A 17,500-nucleotide genomic window follows, 5' to 3' on the forward strand; every position below is an offset into this window, starting at 1 on the left:
CCAAGTGATCTGTTATAAAGCACACCAATGCACTTTTTGTAAACAGAACCACTTGAATTTTTTTTTATAGCTTTTCTAACTTGTATGCTGAGATTAACGTTGCAGTTCTGTATTTCCTATTTTTCAGGGTCCTCATTCTTCACCTGAAACGATACAGCTTCAATGTAGCATTGTCTCTCAATCATAAAGTTGGGCAGCAGGTGGTTATTCCCAGATACTTAACCCTGCTTTCACACTGTACAGAGAGCACCAGGCTGCCACTGACGCTGGGCTGGAGTGCCCATTCTGCAATGTAAGTGTACAGTCTGGGTTCAGCCTGTGCTGTGTTATGCACCCACAGTGAGGTTGTCAGTTATCAGATTTACTCTATCTGATGTCTGGATAAAGAACCACCAAAATTATGCACCCTCAGGTGCAAGATATCTAATCTAGCCTCTTGGTAGAAAATCTAGATTACCTTTTGTTCGCAGCATGCTTAATTCTGCTGAGGAGGCGTAACATCATTCCTTTTGCTGTTAATTTCCACTTGCACACCTCATGCTGTCATTCATTTTTCATTGTCTTTACTATGCTGCTATAGTATCTGAGGACTTCATGTGTTGAAAATACTCTTCTTTTCCCTGTGGCAGTTATTTTGGTACAGCTGCTTGTCCTGAGACACAGAGGTTAAATGTGCCAGATGTCACACAGATGTGGCAGAATAAGGAAGAAAAAACCCTTAGGTCTCTTGCCTTGCCTTCTGACATACTGTAAATGTAGTGAGGTAGGATACATCTGGTATCTGTGTTCAGCAATACGGCATGTGTTCTTTTGCTGGATACTTAGTGGAGTTTGAGATTTACCTGGAGGTTTTTCAAGAGTTTGCTCTAAGAGTAGAAATCTTTACCTCCTAAAGATAATGACAAGCTTAAGCTTAAGGAGAATGGTGGAAATGATTCCTGTGTTGGTAGCCATATGTTAGGTGGCTGTAGTGGTGGCAATGGACTTCAAGGAGTCCATAAAAGGATCAAGTGGAGCAGGAGATTTGCTTAGAAGATCTAGGTAATAGAGGAGAAACAGAGATGTGGGACCTGCCAGAAAACCAGCTAATCCAGACAGCAGCAAGAGACTGTGGTTTGGGAGCAGGAACTCAAATGTTGGTGGGAATCAGGGAAAAAGGAAAGAGTTCCCTTCACGTGGGAGTCCAACGCCTTTGATTTGGGAGCTTGTCCCTAAGGGTGCATCACTAAGAAGTGAATCAAATGTAAAGCATTACATCTGGTTTTGAACTGCTGTTGTATATTTATGGCATCGTGGAGTTATTACTCTAAAAACAAGCAATTAGCAAGTACATGATGGTATTCTGCTTGCAGCTTTGAACGTGGATTTGCATGCGCAGCAGACATGTAAACATATATTGTTTTAAAGACTAACTGCTGCAATAAATACTTTGCTTTTTTAATAGCTCCCGTCCACTGAAAGCCTCCCAGATGGTGAATTCCTGTACTATAAGCACTTCCACACCTTGTAGGTGAGTTAAAGTTCTGAAATGCTTTTGTGGCCTGGCATTTCATGGCATAGCTTTTAAGGCAGTTTGGAATTGCATCGTTCTTTTTTAGGTACTGTATTTTCATATCTGAGCTTTATTGGCGTTACGTGTTAGCTGAAAGAAATATTAATGCTACCATTTGCCTAATCGACACAATCCTGTTAGCATTTCTCTTGAGAACCTTTGGGAACTCAGAAGCAAGCAAAGAGGAATTTTTTTCAGCACAAAAAATTGTGCAGACTTGCAATTTTATATCCTAGTATTGATGTGAGAAGTCTTGCGTCCAGCTTAGTAAATTTCAGGAGTCAAGTCAATGGTTTCTGCTGAGTTCTATGTATTATTGTGGGCTTGTCTCAAATGAATGCTGTCCAGGATTGCTGTGTGATAAAGTGCAGGCACTTGGCTTGTGAACTTCTCTAGTGATTGTGCTACATCTTGTAACAGGGGTCTTGTGAAAGAGAAAAACAACACTTGGTAGGCTGTGGGGTAAATAAACTATGAAGTGTTTATTTATTGCCTGCTATGTTGGTAAATTTCTATTTTCAAGGTTGCAGCTTGTTCCCAAAATTGTATCTCTGCACAGCCTGAAAATCTGCTGTAGCAGTTATTTAGTAGTTACTATGAAACGGGTTTGTACAGTGCTATGGAGTTCTATAGCTGTGTTTTTAATTTACAGGAAATATACTTTCAAATCAAAGAGCTCTGCAGCACTCTATGTGGACTCAGACAGCGACGATGAGCCCCTGAAACGCTCTGTTGCCAATAGCCAAAGGTTGTGCAACATACAGTGTAGAGATCAGCAACCACTGCAAGAAGAGCCAGAAAAGGTAAGGGAGGGGAAAAAAAAGTACAAACTTCTGTATGCGTAGGGGCTGTATGTGCTTGTGGCTTGCCTGTGTTTTTCTTAGCATAATGAAATTGATGTAAGATGTTTTCTCTCCTAATTAGCGCTGTGATGCTAGAAGGGAGTGCATTGCCATGCCAGCTAATTGACCTCTCTACAATTGTCTTGAGTTCCCACTGGGAACGGAGGTAATTGTGTTGTAACTGCACTTAAGTTGCAGGGCTGTGTATACCAGCTGCTTAGCAGTCTTGCTGCTCCTTTGGACAGCTTTCACTAATGACTTTTCCATACGGAATTGTAATGGACTGTCAATAATAAAATTATGCAGCAAAGCCTCTGATTAAATTAGAGCTAGTACAAATTGGGCTAGACAAAATAGTTGAGAGAAGTTCTTGTGGCTGAATAAAAACACGCAAAGAAGTGGATACCTGCAGTTTCTTATCTAACGAGAGGATCCCGATCCATGTGATATTTAACAAATGATAAAATAATGAGTATTGAATTTCCAGAAGGCAGAGCTGGGAAGGAATGCAAGTGTGCTGAAGCTCAGAAGTACAGTTAGAATGATCTTGACAAATCTGAGAAACTGCCTAAAGATAGGAGGGGCAGTTCAGTATGAGCAGTCTGAAGGCACTGATCTTAGCAGGGCTGACTGGCTGTAAATGCAGGATGAGGACAGCTGGGAAAGCAGTGGGCCTTCAGAAAGGAGTAAGGGGCAACAGTTGGTCACAATGTTGGGCTGACTGAAAAGGTAAATATATAAGGGAAGCATAGCCTGCAAGGTGAGTGAAATCAGCCTTCGTTTTTTCCTCAGCATTGAGCTTTAGCTGGAATGTTGGATTTAGCACTGGAATCCAGATTTGAAAAGAGCTAGAGATTAATTGGAGAGAAGCAAGTGGAGTGAAACGTGAATCATCAGACGTTTGGAAAGGAAGATTTCTGAGGAAAGAGGGGTTGAGTGAACTCCGGTCCTCTACTGGAAGGAAAAACCTAAACAGAGTGCATGTCTTCAAGGAAGGGAAGGCGATGAGTGGAAGCACTTGGGCTGTTTTTCTTGGCCTCAGTGGATGGAAGCAGTAGACTGAAATTGCAGACAGTAATTTTTAGATTATACTTTAGGGAAATCTTCCTGATGTTCAGGATATTAAGTGATGGAATGGATTGCTTTGGGAGTAAGCAGACAACAGCTTGCTCTCAGATGCAGAATGAGCAACCGTTGTCTTGCATAGCACATCCGTGGTGGCTGTGGGTGGGGAAATTAAACTGGCTTCTCTTTGAAGTGCTCCTTCTGTAAAGAGAACCTTTTCCAAACTGCCTTAAATGATTTTTCTTCACATTTTTGTTTGTGAGGAAGTGTAGGTAATCTCCATCGCAGCAACCCTGTGCGTGCAAAGATGGTGGGAATAAAGCCTATTAATTTGAATAGCAAATTAATGGGAGGCTTTCCAGCCTGCTGTGGGAAAGAGACAGTGGTGGAGATGATTCCGCATAAGCAACTTGACTTTTTGCAGCTGTGTGCTTTGGGCACTCCCCAACACAGACCTGAGCAGCCATCTACTATTGTTAACCACGTTGTCCTGGGAGGACCTGGTCCTGGTTCTTGGCATGGCATCGCTGCTACTGCAGAGCTACTATCAGGATGCTTCTCATTGTAGCTGTGTTAGGGACTCGTATATCCCATGCATGTCTCTGCACTAAAACAGTCCTGCCATGTAGGAGAACAGCTGGGATACGTGATGTTGGGCTCTAGGTGCAAATACCAGTTACGTAGCTAACAAGGGCAAAGCTGTGATTTCTGGCTCTGCAGGTGAAGTAGTATTTTTAAGTACTTTTCAAATACATTTATTTAAAGCAGCCTGAATTAGAGCCTAAGCTGCTTAAAATCTACGCAAATAGATTCTAATGGGAAAGTTGTATTCAAATAATGCACTGTTGTTGCCAAGTCTTTAAAGTCCAGCTGCTGAATTAGTGGTGGCTGTTGTCGGAGTCCTTGGAACCAGGGTTTGCTTGAAGGGCTAAACCAGTTTTGACAGTAGTAGTCTACAGGTGCAGAGAGGAATCAGAAAGCTTAGAGCGACAGGTACTCTGATTTTCCTATTCAGTGCACAAATCAAATGGGAGGAAAAAGACTAAAATCTGTCCATTCTGATTGTTGGAGGCGGTGGTGACTCAAACGAGCAATTCAATTGGGTAATTCATTTGCTAATCTTGCTTGATAAGCCAGTTTTAATGCAAAGAGTTTGCTCAATAAAAGCAGTCTTACTCATCAAAAGCTTATTGTATGTAAGTAAAAAAGCAGCAGTGAGATGGATTCTTGTTCGTTTGAACAGAGTTCTGAGTTGCATCCAAATGCAGTTTGGAGTAAGACCTGGATAAATTCATAAATAATAATTAGGAAATCATGGTCTGTAATGTAATATACAAGTGCAAATCAATATATAGGCACAAATATGGTAAGTAGTATAGTTGTTTAAATATGTAGGCATAGAGGTTAGCCTCCTGATTAAACGGTTGATATCAAAATGGTGGAAATGGCTACACTGGTTACAAATCAGTATGGCTTTGGAGCTGATGGGCAGGAAAATCACTACAATAATAACAATGGAAAAAGTCAGATCAGGAGTTTTTTCCTTTCTCCTCACTTAAAGCCATTTTGTTCTCCCTTAAGAAAGGATGTTTTCCCACTTTTCCTGATTAACAGTGTGCTGTGTCCCTTACTCCCCATGATTTCTTATGGCAAGTCTGCGCTGCCAGACCTAACCTTAATTCCACTTCATAGCAGCCTGATTTCAGTTCCCATTCTTCCATCCTTTCTTTAAGTTCCATTCAGGTGCTGCTTCAGCCTGCTGTGTTAATAAACTTGCAGTTTTGCTACTTGTGCCCTCAGGGTTTTCGCACTCGCTTGGCAGAGGCTTGCAGGTTCATCAGCACCCAAAGGTGGAACACGTGTTGAAGGAGAGGGGAAGAGTTGCCTTGCCTGTATTAATCCACAGGGCCTGTAAAAACTGGTTGTAGTTGATATTTAAATGTTGTTCCTTGGAGTGAATGTAGCTACAAAAGTTGTGTCTCCATTGAGACTCACAGAGCTGCCTGCTTAATCTTGACAGAGCCAAATTCCCACATCCTGGGGTTGATAATAATAATAAATCTATACGGAAATGTAAAGCTGGTGTTTTGTACCTGCTCGTTCAGGTATTTAACCATAACTCCATTCATCTCTAGAGTTCAAAAAGAAGTAAAATGGAGGGCGATAAACCTGAGCTGGGCAACGCTGGTTTTGATGGGATGAGCGAAGATGAGCTGCTAGCAGCTGTCTTGGAGATTAGCAAAAGGGAAGCTTCTCTGTCTCTGAGCCATGACGAGGATAAGCCCACAAGCAGCCCGGACACTGGGTTTGGAGATGATGAAATTCAGGAATTGCCCGAAAACCTGGAAACGATGGAGACAGAGAAACCCAAAGCACCATTAGAATCAGGTAAGGCAAAGTAACCACCTTAACTGTGCTGTGATGAACTAAAGCAAGTTACTGACGGCAGCAGGCTGGTAACGTTTGAGGGCAGAAGCCAGATGTAAGCATACTGCTGAAACTGTCTGAATTTCTCAGAGTTTTCTCACAGTTTCCCAGTATATAAAGCTTGGAATTGGTTGAAATGGCAAAATGTATTTTCTTACATGTCGGTCACTGCCGTGACAGTGGTAGGATGTCTGCAGGGTTCACTGCCATCTTTTTCTCTCCTGATTAGCGCACGCTTTCGCTCTCTGCCTTACCAGACAATTCAAATTATGGAGGTTTGGCAGCGTCTGGGCCCGAATCCTCTGTAATCAACAAGTGGTTGCATCTCTGCAGCTGCTGCAGCCTGGGCAGTGTAGTAGCAGCGTTCGGATTGCTGAGGTGTAAGAGTGATGTCTGCATTGTGAGAGACCAGAATGCTTTCGTTAATGTGGTTATTTTTTTCACTAGTTGCTAATGAATTTAACCACATCTCTATTTTTTTCTTTTGTATCACTCTTTCGAAGTGAGAGTAGTGAGCCTGAGAGTCTCAGCATGCAAATCTTGGCCTCCGACCCAGAAACATGGTTAAGTACAGGAAGGCTCTTTGATCTCCTTGTGGGGAAACTATCTCGCAGCTGAAGGAGAATTAAGTGTGCATGTGCTACATGCTTGCACGCAAATGTTTAATGCCACTAGCCTGGAAAAAAGAGGGAAACAACATCCTTTCCTTCTCCTCTCAGAGCAAGGAGGTTAAGCCTTAACAATAATACTGTTGCAGAATATCGAGCTTGTTTCACTGAACAGTTCTTGACAACTTTCATGTTGGAAGCTGGTCTCTAAGAAAACCAGATGTGTGGTCAGCCTTGCTTGTGCTCAACTTCACGTACTTTGTTCCTGTGAGAGTCTGGCAGCAGAAATGTCTCTTCAGGATTTCCTTGAAAGGTGTAATGCAATTATTTGAAGGCTGTGATGCTTAAGCAGAAAGTATCTTTATAATAGACGTCTGTATTTTCTGATGTAGAATTCAGTTAAGCACTTGGCGTTGAATTTGGCTTTCTGTATTTGTGTATGGTCAAAAACACAAGTACTATTCAAACCATCTGCTTTGGCATTCTAATGGGATGTGTATCTTTGTATTTCAACTTAGCAGTTATGGCAGCTGAGTGTAACACCTAACGAGTTCACAGCCCTATATTCTATTTAAAGGAAGCTTGATGGCAAAGGATGCTTTGCTTTATCAAACAAAGTGATCCTAAACATTAAGGATATAACTTGATCCAGTCGTCTTTATCATTAGTAATCTCTTTTCTTATAAACATTGAATTGTTTGTGGTGCTTTAAAAAGAAAGCAACCAAAAAACCAGAGGGTAGGACCATGGCAGGTTTAAGTAGAACAGATGTCTCTCCTGCTCCAAGGCCCTGAAATTAAATCAAGTATTTCTTACAGTAGAAATCTTCAAAGATCATGTAATAAATTCTGTTCTGTTGTTCATCTTAAGAGGATTAGACTGATGGATTATAGCTCTGGTTCTCGTGGTCTTACATTTAAGAGGTCATAGCTAGCAAGACTCTGCCTTGTGTAATCCTTGCCAGTAACTAATGAGCAGATGTTGAAGTCTGCACGGGGCAAAACTAAAGTTTCACATGTTGCTGCATGATGGCTTTTGGAGCAGGTCCTAATTTTTTCAGCTGCAAGCAAATGGGAGAATGGGAGCGTCTTGCAACTAGATGAGGTGCGTGCAGTGGTTGAATGTGAGCGTTCATTCCAGAAACTGTGTAAAAACAAAAAATAAAACCCAAAACCTGACGTCTGACGTGCTGTTTACTTTGAAGTTCAATTGTGAAGCTTTTATCTTCTTGCACTTTTAAAGATTTAGGTCGTGTTCACGGGGTTGAACTCTTACCTGAAGTAAAAGCTGACAAATTGAAAGAGTGCTTTGAGATTTGTGTTTCCCACTCTCATACAGATGATTAGACTTGAATTGTAGCTTAGCTTGTAGTCCTCTAAGGTATAATAGGCAATGCAAACCTTGTTCTTTTTTAATCTTTGGTTACTTCTAGAGGAAATTCAAGTGTCAGCTTTGTGGCTGTAGGAACCTACTGGTGTGTGACCTCTTCCTTTTAGTTGAAGTTGCTGTTTGAGTAAGCATAAAAGAAGAGGGTCAGCTCAGGGATTAATCAAATGACAAGACTCCTCTTTCTGGAGCTTTTTCAAGCTGTTGACATTCGTGTTTTGTTGGTTTTTTTTTAATGGCTGAGATCTCCTTGTCAATAGATGTCACTGTGCTGCAAGGATTGTGGTTACAAACAGGAGACCCAGAAAAGCATAACTGTACTTTCCGATCCTTCAGGTCCTGCCAATTTCACTGAGATAACTAAAGATTTTGATGAGAATAAGGAAAACAAAACTCCGGAAGGCTCCCAGGGAGAGGTTGACTGGCTGCAGCAGTATGACATGGAGAGAGAGAGGGAAGAACAAGAACTTCAGCAGGCGCTGGCTCAGAGCCTTCAAGAACAAGTAAGAAATAACTTGCTCCCTCCAGTTACCTTCCCCAGCACTGGAAAGCTGATGGCTGAAGAAAACCTTGTGTTCATACAGCAACTGAAAAGGGGATCCTGCTTTGTTTTCGGGAGAACCTGATGTTCTAGCTCCACTATCAGCACTGATAGTAGATTTGGGCATAGTTTTGTATGTACTTTGGGAACCATACCATATCACAGACGTATAGGTTTCTCCAAGCTCTCTGTGCATATTTAGACATAGAGCTGTGACATTATATAAGCATAGTGACAAACTGAAGTCTTGCTGGCTCTCACGTAACACTCACAGGCTCACCCCTAGCTTCCCTGGCAGTTGCTTATTGCCTGGAAGCCCTACAGCACATTCTGCCAAGAATCAAAGTGAAAGAAACAGATTTCAAAGCAAAAGCTAGGGATGGCCTAACCAGCTCAGCTTAAAGATGTGCCTCCTTTGGTACCTTGTGTCTGGTGATCATTGGTAGGAAATGCATAGCAAAGGGCATAGGAGCAGAACGATGACGTGATGCTTTCCTGTTGTAAGTTGGAAAAAGGATCTCAAATAATTCAGTCTAAAAACAGTCCTTTAAAGAGGACTTAGAAAAAAATGGGATCTTGGATTGTATGCTAACAATCTGTGTTCCAATTGGTTTGCAAGACCTGTAACTGTTTTCTACATGTTTAACTGCCCCTGAGAAAGAAGCAAACACTTTGCCAGGTCTGTCTTTAAATAGATACCCTTGTCTGCTTTCTGTTAATACTAAAGCTGTCATGGTTTTCCTTATGAGATCTGATGTTTCCGTGGCTCTTGGATTTTCTCTCCCATTCGTCGTTATAAGGTGCTTGTTGGTATGTTCTGTGCCAGGTGTAGCTTTGATTCAGTACCACTGAGTAGTTCAATGAAGATCCTCAAATGCTTTAGAAAAAGTGAGATAAAAGGCCTCATGTTAATAACGTAAAACTGCCTTTTGAGTGTTGCTCTGCTATGAGTCTGAAGTGAAAATCTGCTATTCTAATGAATCAGGCATGAAAATGTGGTTATCTTGGTTTGAAATACGTAGTTAGGGCGTTGCATTCAGGTGCACAGAAAGCATTCAAGGACTGAATTAAGGAGCCAGCACAGTAGGTGTTACTGTAGCCGTAGCTCTGAGCTTCTGACAGTGCTGGGAGGAGCAGGAGCATGATGCTATCCAAAAAATTGGAAGGATGTTTGCAGACTTCTTTTTGCATCCTGCCTTTGTGAATGACACCTGTTACACAGAACATAGTCTCTACTTTCCAATGGCCAGAAGGTAATAAAATCTGTCCAAGTTTAACAACTCTGTCTACAGTTGGCTTTGGGCAGAAATCTAAACTTTGCTCCATTGTGAGGAGCTTTGTGTGAGACAGCTTTCCTTAGCAAAGGGCTGCAAATTCATTCAGATGCTTTTCAAATTAATGATGCAGTGGGAGTGTTTGGTGTTTTTGGGGGCTTGCTCTGCTGCATACCAAGCTTCAGGAGCTTTGACAAGCCTTAATGAAGGTTTGTCCCAGGTTCTGTTGGGTGAGAACGTTGGACCCTCGCTGGTTGCAAACACTTCTACACACGGAACCTTTAATTTACAGCGTCAGGTTTGTTGTAGAAACCAGAGCAGCACAGTGCTTCAATGGAAAAAGAGCACCACGAGAATTTTAAACAGTGAACTGTATCAGTGAGCTAAGTTCTGTTCTCTTCCCATCAGGAGGCACGAGAACAAAAAGAGGATGATGACCTTAAACGAGCTACGGAATTGAGTCTACAAGGTGAAGCTTATTTTAACTTTTTCCAGTATGTTGCTTTTGAAGGAAAGTAGACCTGTATGTATGAGTGCAGCTCCTGACTGTAAGACAGCTGGGATTTCGGGCCCTTTTGATGTGTGCTTAATTGTATTTGGCTTTGCTCAGGTTGGCTTCTCTTGTTCTCAGTTATGGAAGCAAATGGCAGGAAAAACTTAAAAGAAAACATGACCTATTTAATTCTTTTGAGTTTTTAGTATGGTGTGTGTGTGTGTGTGTGTGTGTATATATAGCAGAATGGACCGTGGAATTTTGGTTCCTAACATGGCTGTAGTCACAATTTAAGGCTCATCAAGGTTTCCAGTGGTATTTTAATGCATGTTAACGCACTGGCTTTGCCCAAGAAAATAAGTACCCTTCCTATCTGACTCAGAGGGGAGGGTAGATAGACCCTGCTGCAAAGTATGGCTCTTGGGAACAGGGGGGGAAACCCAATATACAGTCTGTCCTTCCCAAATGCAGACTGTCATGAGCCTCAGGCTCTGCTTAATGTCTGTGTGAGGCTGGCATGGGAGTGATTTCATGCAACCTGTCAGGGCAAAGCTGAACAGAGAGGAAATTCCTACTCTAAAAAGGGGGTGGGAATAGCAATGAAGCATTGTGGTAAGGTGCTCTTAGGTGCTTGGGCACCTTGAAAGGCCCTCAGTGATTACCAGATGAACTTAACCTGCTTCTGAGGAGCAATAAATGCTGATGTCTTTCTTCAAAAAAAAAAAAAAACCCAGGTCAGTGCTGAGCAGTGTCCTGTTAATCACAGCTCCTCACCCACCCAGCACTTCACCAGCTTTAATTTAGCTGTTGGAAGCACGGCCACTTCTCCTAATGAGCACTCACCCTCACATTAGTCAGGTGGCTGCAGAATCCCAGGAAGTTAGGAACAGTGTGTACAGGGAGCTGCAGTGCCTTCCGGCTCTTTGCAGAGCTCTGCCTGCATTCTGCCCAGCCAAGCAAACTGGAAGTTCCTGTGGTGAGCAGCCTTCTTACTGCTGAAAACAATGAAAAGATGCCTGCTGCCAGCAGCAGCAATTGGATGCCAGTTTAAATTGAAAAATGTACTTTGTTGATGCAACTTATAGTTTAAAACTGGAATTCATAGCTTCTCCTTGACTAGCTTGCAGTTCCCTGACCCAAGTGGCCCTGCTGCTCTCAGGATTGGGTCTGGCTTCGTGCTCTGGGGCAAAGCGGGTGTTTTCCTGCTTGGATTCTCACGCAGTGTTGTTGTTTCTTTGCTATTTAGAGTTTAACAGCTCTCTCCTGGACAGCGTTGGTTCTGATGAGGACTCTGGGAATGAGGATGTGCTTGACATGGAGTACTCAGAAGCTGAAGCAGAAGAGCTGAAAAGAAACGCTGAGGTGTGATCTATGATTCCAAACGTTAACTGAGAAATACAGCCCCTTCTTTGCCATCAGCACAGTGTTGGGTAGTTTTAAAGAGTTCCTTTCGGATGAAAAGGGATAAGACAGAAAAATACTCAACTATAAGGGTCTGCTATCTCCATCGTTTAGTTTTTTATTCAGTGAGCAGACAGAGCCACGTCTCTTGCATGCAAAGAGGGCATTGTCTGCTGACATTACGGGTATGGGGTGAGAGTCTGAGCCCCATATCTGGTATTAGCTATTCAATCTGTATGTTGTTATCAAGGATAAAGCTTTAATATTTCAGAAGTAAATGTGCTTTTCCCTTTTTGCTTATCTGTGTTTATTTGGTGGATTGATTTTCACATGAGTGGAAGCTGCTTAGGAAGTGGTTGTTTAGAGAACTTTGCGGAGTAGAGCTCATGTCAGCATCTGTTCTGAGGTCTGAATGGCTGCTTTGGATTATTTTTTGCCCTGCTCAAAGATCAAATTAAAGTCAGGAGCTTTTCCCCCACTTCTTGAAGGACTCTTCCGTTGGTGTGAACCGGGGGGTCCGTTGTTGTAATCCTTTTGCAGCTTTAAACACAATAGCCAAAGCCCATACCTCAGGTATAAATCATCTTGTCCATAGGTTACATGGGACAAAAGCAAACACTTAAACTCTTTAATTGGACCTTGTTTTTAGACAGGAGAGCTGCCTCACTCCTATCGCCTCATCAGCATCGTCAGCCACATTGGAAGCACATCGTCTTCAGGTAAAAGACACTGTGTTTTATTCTTCATCTCTTATTGAGATTACAAATCTGCGAGACAGAATTACCGTATTGGGGTTATTTGTAGAGAGGAGTTTGGCCAGCAAGAGCAGACCAAAAAAAGCAGCTCTTTCACTGTGGGTTGCTGGCAGTGAAGCAGGGTGAGGGTGTCCTTGTGCCTAACTGAGGCCTTGTGGTGCAGCGCTGGCTATGGGATCTGTGGGGTTGCTGCTGCTTATCACAGCTCACTGACCAGCAAAGGCAGAGCACGCAGGGTCTCAGGGCTGTTTTAGCATTTTAAATCTGATGTAGGTTGTTGGAGCAAGGCGTCCTGCTAACCGGCTTACTGGCTGAACTGCAGCGTGAAAAGTGCGTTCTGTGTTTTCAAGGTCACTATATCAGCGATGTCTATGATATCAAGAAGCAGTCCTGGTTCACCTACAACGACCTGGAGGTGTCTAGAACTCTAGAAACCACTGTTCAGTGCGACAGAGACCGAAGTGGCTACATCTTCTTCTACATGCACAAGTAGGTGGCCTGGGGCGTCCTGGTACTGTGATGGCAGATTTCTTCTCTAGTCTGCTTTGATGGGATGAGAAGTGACTCTGTACGTGGGTCAGAAGGAATTACAGTCAAGGTTTTATACAGGAATGACAAATTCAAGTGCAATGAGTTTATTATATGTCACTAGCGCATAGCATTTTAACAAGGTACATTAAATCATCTTCTGAAAAGCTGAATTTGGTGTCTCAGCTGTTCGTTATTTGCACCAAGAATCACAATGGAGTTTGGGTTTTACCCTTACTTGCTGTGAGATTTGTAAATGCCCTTATCCGTGCTTCTGGTGGTTGTGTTGCTGCAGCTGTGGTCATCTCAGGACATGAGCAAGATGGGATTTGTAGATAGAAGTAATACTTCATCAGGCACGCAACTGATGAAGGGCTTTTGTAACTCAGGTCGATCCCTTTTTCTGTCTTTACTGGTCACTGTAGTAAAAGATACTACTTTATCTCTGCAGGCTGTGTCTTGTGTTCCTTCAGATTCTATTATATTAGGCTGGACTTAACTTTAACTGCTGTTCCTGTTCTCTGGGGCTTACCGGTGGTCTTATTCATGGTAATAAATGAAAAGAGAGTGCTTGGGGATTCAAGGAGCCTTTCTGAGAAATACCAGATAAGACACCTTTCTCCTCCGAGCGCTGTGACGCTGGAGCTTTGTGGATGAAATCCAGTTGCTGATTCCCTCGGGGCTGTCTGGCGTAGCAGTTGCTCACTGTACCCGAGTCTCACTGTCGCTCTTCCCCTGTGTTCCAGGGATATCTTCGATGAATTACTAGAAACAGAAAAAAATGCACAGCCACTTAGCATGGAAGTAGGCAGATCGATCCGCCAGCCGCTGTGAGGAGTCCAACACCTCGTACCTCTGGAGGAGCACGGAGGATCCTGAACTTGTGCCAGGCGTGCGGGAGTAACACACAGCTCAGGGCCAAACCAACAGACAAACGGTAGAGATACGGATGCTGATATGTTTTTTGGCAGAACCATCTGTGCAAATCTTGGGCCCGAACCACGCTCGTCAACCTCGATGTCCCGGAGCCATCCTCCCGTGGTGAAGTTTTTATTGTTCCTCAAACAATTCTGTCAGCATGGAGCCTTAAAGAGTTGCATCGAGCCACAAGACTACAGCTGCTCACAGACTGATTTAAAAGGAAAAATTGTGCAAAAAGAGACTCGACTTCAAAAGCCCATTCACCAGCCAGATGTGAGTGGGGCAGATTTACATATCACTTGGCTCTTTTTTTTGTTGGGTTTTTCTTTTTTCCTTCTCCAAAACCGGTTTAAGCAATAGATTCTGTAAGCTGGCGTGTGTTGTGTTGGTGATTCTCACTGGAAGCCCGGCTCACCGGGTACGCCCTCAGCAGTCATCTCGCTGTGCAGCCGCTGAGCTGATGCGTTTTGACCCCGGTGGGTTTGTAAGCTCTCTGCTGGTGACGTGCAGTTCCAGGAAGCAAACTCGGTTCTGCAGAATGTATTGCATACCTGGTGGCAGCTCCGTCTCTTTGATGCCGTTCACCGTCGTCCTCCTTGGGCGGTGAGATTATACATGTGATTTATTTTACGAGTATTATTATTTGATTGCGTTTTCTTCACTACGTTGTCGTGTAAGTTTGGAGAAGAGAGGTGTGCAGTGTTCCTCGCTGAAGTTGCGTTGCTTAGGGGCTTGCTTCGATGTAACTGACCCAAGCTGTGGGGTAGGTGGCACCTGGAGCAGGTGGAGAACGGGAGCTGAACCACAGCTGCTTTTTCATCTCGCCTCGTTCTGTGCAGCCGTGAGTCGTGGTGAAATGGAAACAAGGGGAAGAAGGCAGGGCCTGCAGCGCCTTGCTTGCCACTCTTTGCTTGAGCTGTGGTCTTTGGTCGGTCTTCCCTCATCCCAGGCGCAGAAAGAGGGATTTCACTGCAGCTCTGTGGCTGTTCTTACTGAGGAGCGCGGAGTGCTCCAGCTGTGCCACTAAAGCACCTGGAAAGCTTTCAGAAAGCTTGTGTTCAGTGCTAACAACAGTTTGGGAGCATGTTTAATGGAGCTAGCTCCGAGATACTCATCTTATAGCTTGTTTCAGCAGGGAGGGAAAAAAAACCAACACCTATTGACTTAATTTTTTTTAGCACCTTCGCACTTATTTAGCAGGGGCAGATGTTTCCTTTTGCTGGCATTTACTTACTTCAGAGAAACTGTTGCTATTAAGCAGAGTAGTTGCTCTTGTTTCGGCCTCTAGTTCTGGTTTTTTGCAGCTTGAGTTTTAGAGGTGAAAGACTTCTTTAAAAAAAAGAAAAATAACACACGAAATACACTTTTTGCTGTCGATAGTTTCTGGGTTTTTTAAACTATTGTTAGGAGTTTCTCAGGAATAAATCAGCTGAAGCAAAGCAGGCAGAACCATCTGTGCAGAACTGACAGCGGGCACCTCTTCTCGTGGGCATTGCCGTACCGGGGCTCGTCCCGATGGGCTATTATGGGGTGCTGCTTCAGTGGCCTCTCCTCCCCTCTGTGTGCAGCGGTGAGGGGCAGCAGTGACAGCCCTTTGGGGAGTGAAAAGCCCCAGTGACCTCCTGGTTCCTGCTTAGGTGAGCCTGGTGGGCACGGCCGGGGTGACATCTTTGTGGTTTCCAAGGGAGGAGTGAATGTTTGGTTGTAACCACAGCCTTTGTGAGATGCAGCCGAAGCAGTGTATATGTTAATTTATTACAAAGCATTATACTTTTCTATTGTCGGTCCTGATTTTGGTAGGATTCTGGGCGATGGGAAGAGGAGGTGAGGCACGAGGTGTCCTTTGAACCCATCGCTCCGACCCCTGGGGAAGTGATGAATTGCTCCATCCGGGGGGCAGATGTTTTCCCCAATTGCATCCTATGCTAGTGCTGTACATAACTAATGGTGTTCCTGCAGGATCAGCAGTCAGCTCTCCTTTCTCAGGACGGTTTTGAAGGCACTGTGCTCCATTTAATTTATAATAAAAGCAAACATTGCCCACATTCCCAGTGCGCTAACTTTTGTTTAAAACCAATTTTCTCTTGGAATGAGGTGAGAAAGCTGATGCTTGAACCCAGCAGTCCACGTTCCGTGAAAACAAAGTTCTTGTTTATTATTGTAGCCGGAAAGAATTTGCAAACATCTGTGAATTACTTCAAGCTTTTGTTGGCATGTGGTGGCTTGGTGGCATGTCACCCTGGCAGCAGGGGCTGCAGAGCCTCTTCATTGCTGCTGCTGAGCAGTGGGGAGGGGATGGGGGGTGTCCATGGGAGTGAGCAGCCCTCTGTGCTCAGACCTTCCTGGTGCAGCAGAACACTCAAACGGCTTCTCCCTGTCCTGGCTTGTAGGTGGGGACGCTCAGTGGCAATCCCCTAATGTGTGCAGGCTTCTGGCACGGGCTGCTCCAGAGAGGAAATGACTTTAGAGCCCTGCAAATGCTCCCGGCCCTTAGCACAACAGCAGCTGTTTGTGCAGGCGCTTGGCTGCCAGGGCATAGGGTTCTTTGGTGCAGAGTGGGGATGGGTCAGGACTGACTGTATGCAGCAGTGACAGGTCTGACATGTTACAAACCCTTCTTTGGCTTATCCTCAGCTCTGCAGAGTTGTGGTTAAACATTGACCCGCTCCTGAATCAGCTTAGCGTAGTCCAAGTGTGATTCAGCACACAAACCCAAGGAACTGCCATCTTGCCTTTCCTCTCTTCGTGCATTGTGTGACTGTGATGATTTGATCCAAGTTTGCTCCTCTGACTCTGATAGATGTGAGAACGCTCGTATCAATGGACCGGAGCCTGTGCGGAGCAAGGACTGACTGGAGCTGCTTCACGAGGAGCAGGGCTCTGAAGCTTGTGGCTGTGCCATCACCTTCCACTTCTGCTCAGCACTGATGATAAATGCCTGCTCACCTTCCCTCCCATCCTGTGCAGCACGGTGACTGGGGTGTGTGCCCAGCACGCTGCCCGCAGCAGTCAGCATTGCTGCAGTTCACCTTGGCACCGGACATGTGGGGACTGTGTGCTTCAGTGATGGAGGAGCTGAGGAGACTGGGAAGAACTCAACTGTTCTGTTTTCTTTTCGTGGAGCTAACTATCCCTGTAACTGCCTGCCAAAGAGAGATAAAGGAGTGTGGGACCCCAGCCCTGCTGGGTGTTGCTGGGGTGCCCACCAGGGATGTGCAGCTGAGGACCTGCTGCAGAGCCACCCCATCCCAGGGTTGGTGTCTGCCTGCTGCAGCCTGACTTCTGGTTCTTTACACTGTTGATGTGGAGCAGCACTTTTCTCTGTGTTTTAGCAGACCAGTTCCTCTCTTATTCTTTACAGATTTTGCTCTTGTTCCCCTCCCCCTGCCTTTTAAACAATGTGTAGATAGATTTTTTTTGTGAAATTAAAACCTTTATTAGCCCTCTTTTGGCTTGAAATCTTATTGCTGCCTGCCTCAGTCCAGCTGACAGCACTCTAAAACCTTTGTAGGGCATGTGCTGCACCCCACATTGCCTCTTCTGTGACTCTACTCCCCCATTACCTCCCTCCCCCCCCTCCCCCCCAGGCCCTGCCCCATGCCTGCTGTCCCAGCAGGTGCTGTCCTTGTGCTTCCCGTACCATGGCTTGTCACTTCTACCTTTGATACTGCCAGGTATTTACTGAGTTTTATGCATGAGCTCACTGA

The 17,500-nt window shown here is 44.3% G+C and overlaps 1 protein-coding gene across 3 annotated transcripts in view; it reads left to right on the top strand.

The window, feature by feature from the left end:
* USP37 (ubiquitin specific peptidase 37) overlaps window positions 1-17,239 on the top strand; it is a 30,414-nt gene extending 13,175 nt beyond the window's left edge. For 2 of the 3 annotated variants that reach the window (NM_001305135.2, XM_040703452.2), the window contains 10 exons: window positions 128-292; window positions 1,445-1,510; window positions 2,205-2,355; window positions 5,595-5,847; window positions 8,217-8,383; window positions 10,104-10,164; window positions 11,435-11,550; window positions 12,239-12,308; window positions 12,695-12,833; window positions 13,619-17,239. In NM_001305135.2, the coding sequence (NP_001292064.1) occupies window positions 128-292; window positions 1,445-1,510; window positions 2,205-2,355; window positions 5,595-5,847; window positions 8,217-8,383; window positions 10,104-10,164; window positions 11,435-11,550; window positions 12,239-12,308; window positions 12,695-12,833; window positions 13,619-13,706 (1,276 nt within the window). In that variant the 3' untranslated portion in view covers window positions 13,707-17,239. The remainder of the gene's footprint in view (window positions 1-127; window positions 293-1,444; window positions 1,511-2,204; window positions 2,356-5,594; window positions 5,848-8,216; window positions 8,384-10,103; window positions 10,165-11,434; window positions 11,551-12,238; window positions 12,309-12,694; window positions 12,834-13,618) is intronic. The other variant, XR_003076000.3, reaches the window with a different exon arrangement.
* Window positions 17,240-17,500: the final 261 nt, after the last annotated feature.

Source organism: Gallus gallus, chromosome 7, assembly GCF_016699485.2.
Source record: "Gallus gallus isolate bGalGal1 chromosome 7, bGalGal1.mat.broiler.GRCg7b, whole genome shotgun sequence".
Lineage (NCBI taxonomy): Eukaryota > Metazoa > Chordata > Aves > Galliformes > Phasianidae > Gallus > Gallus gallus.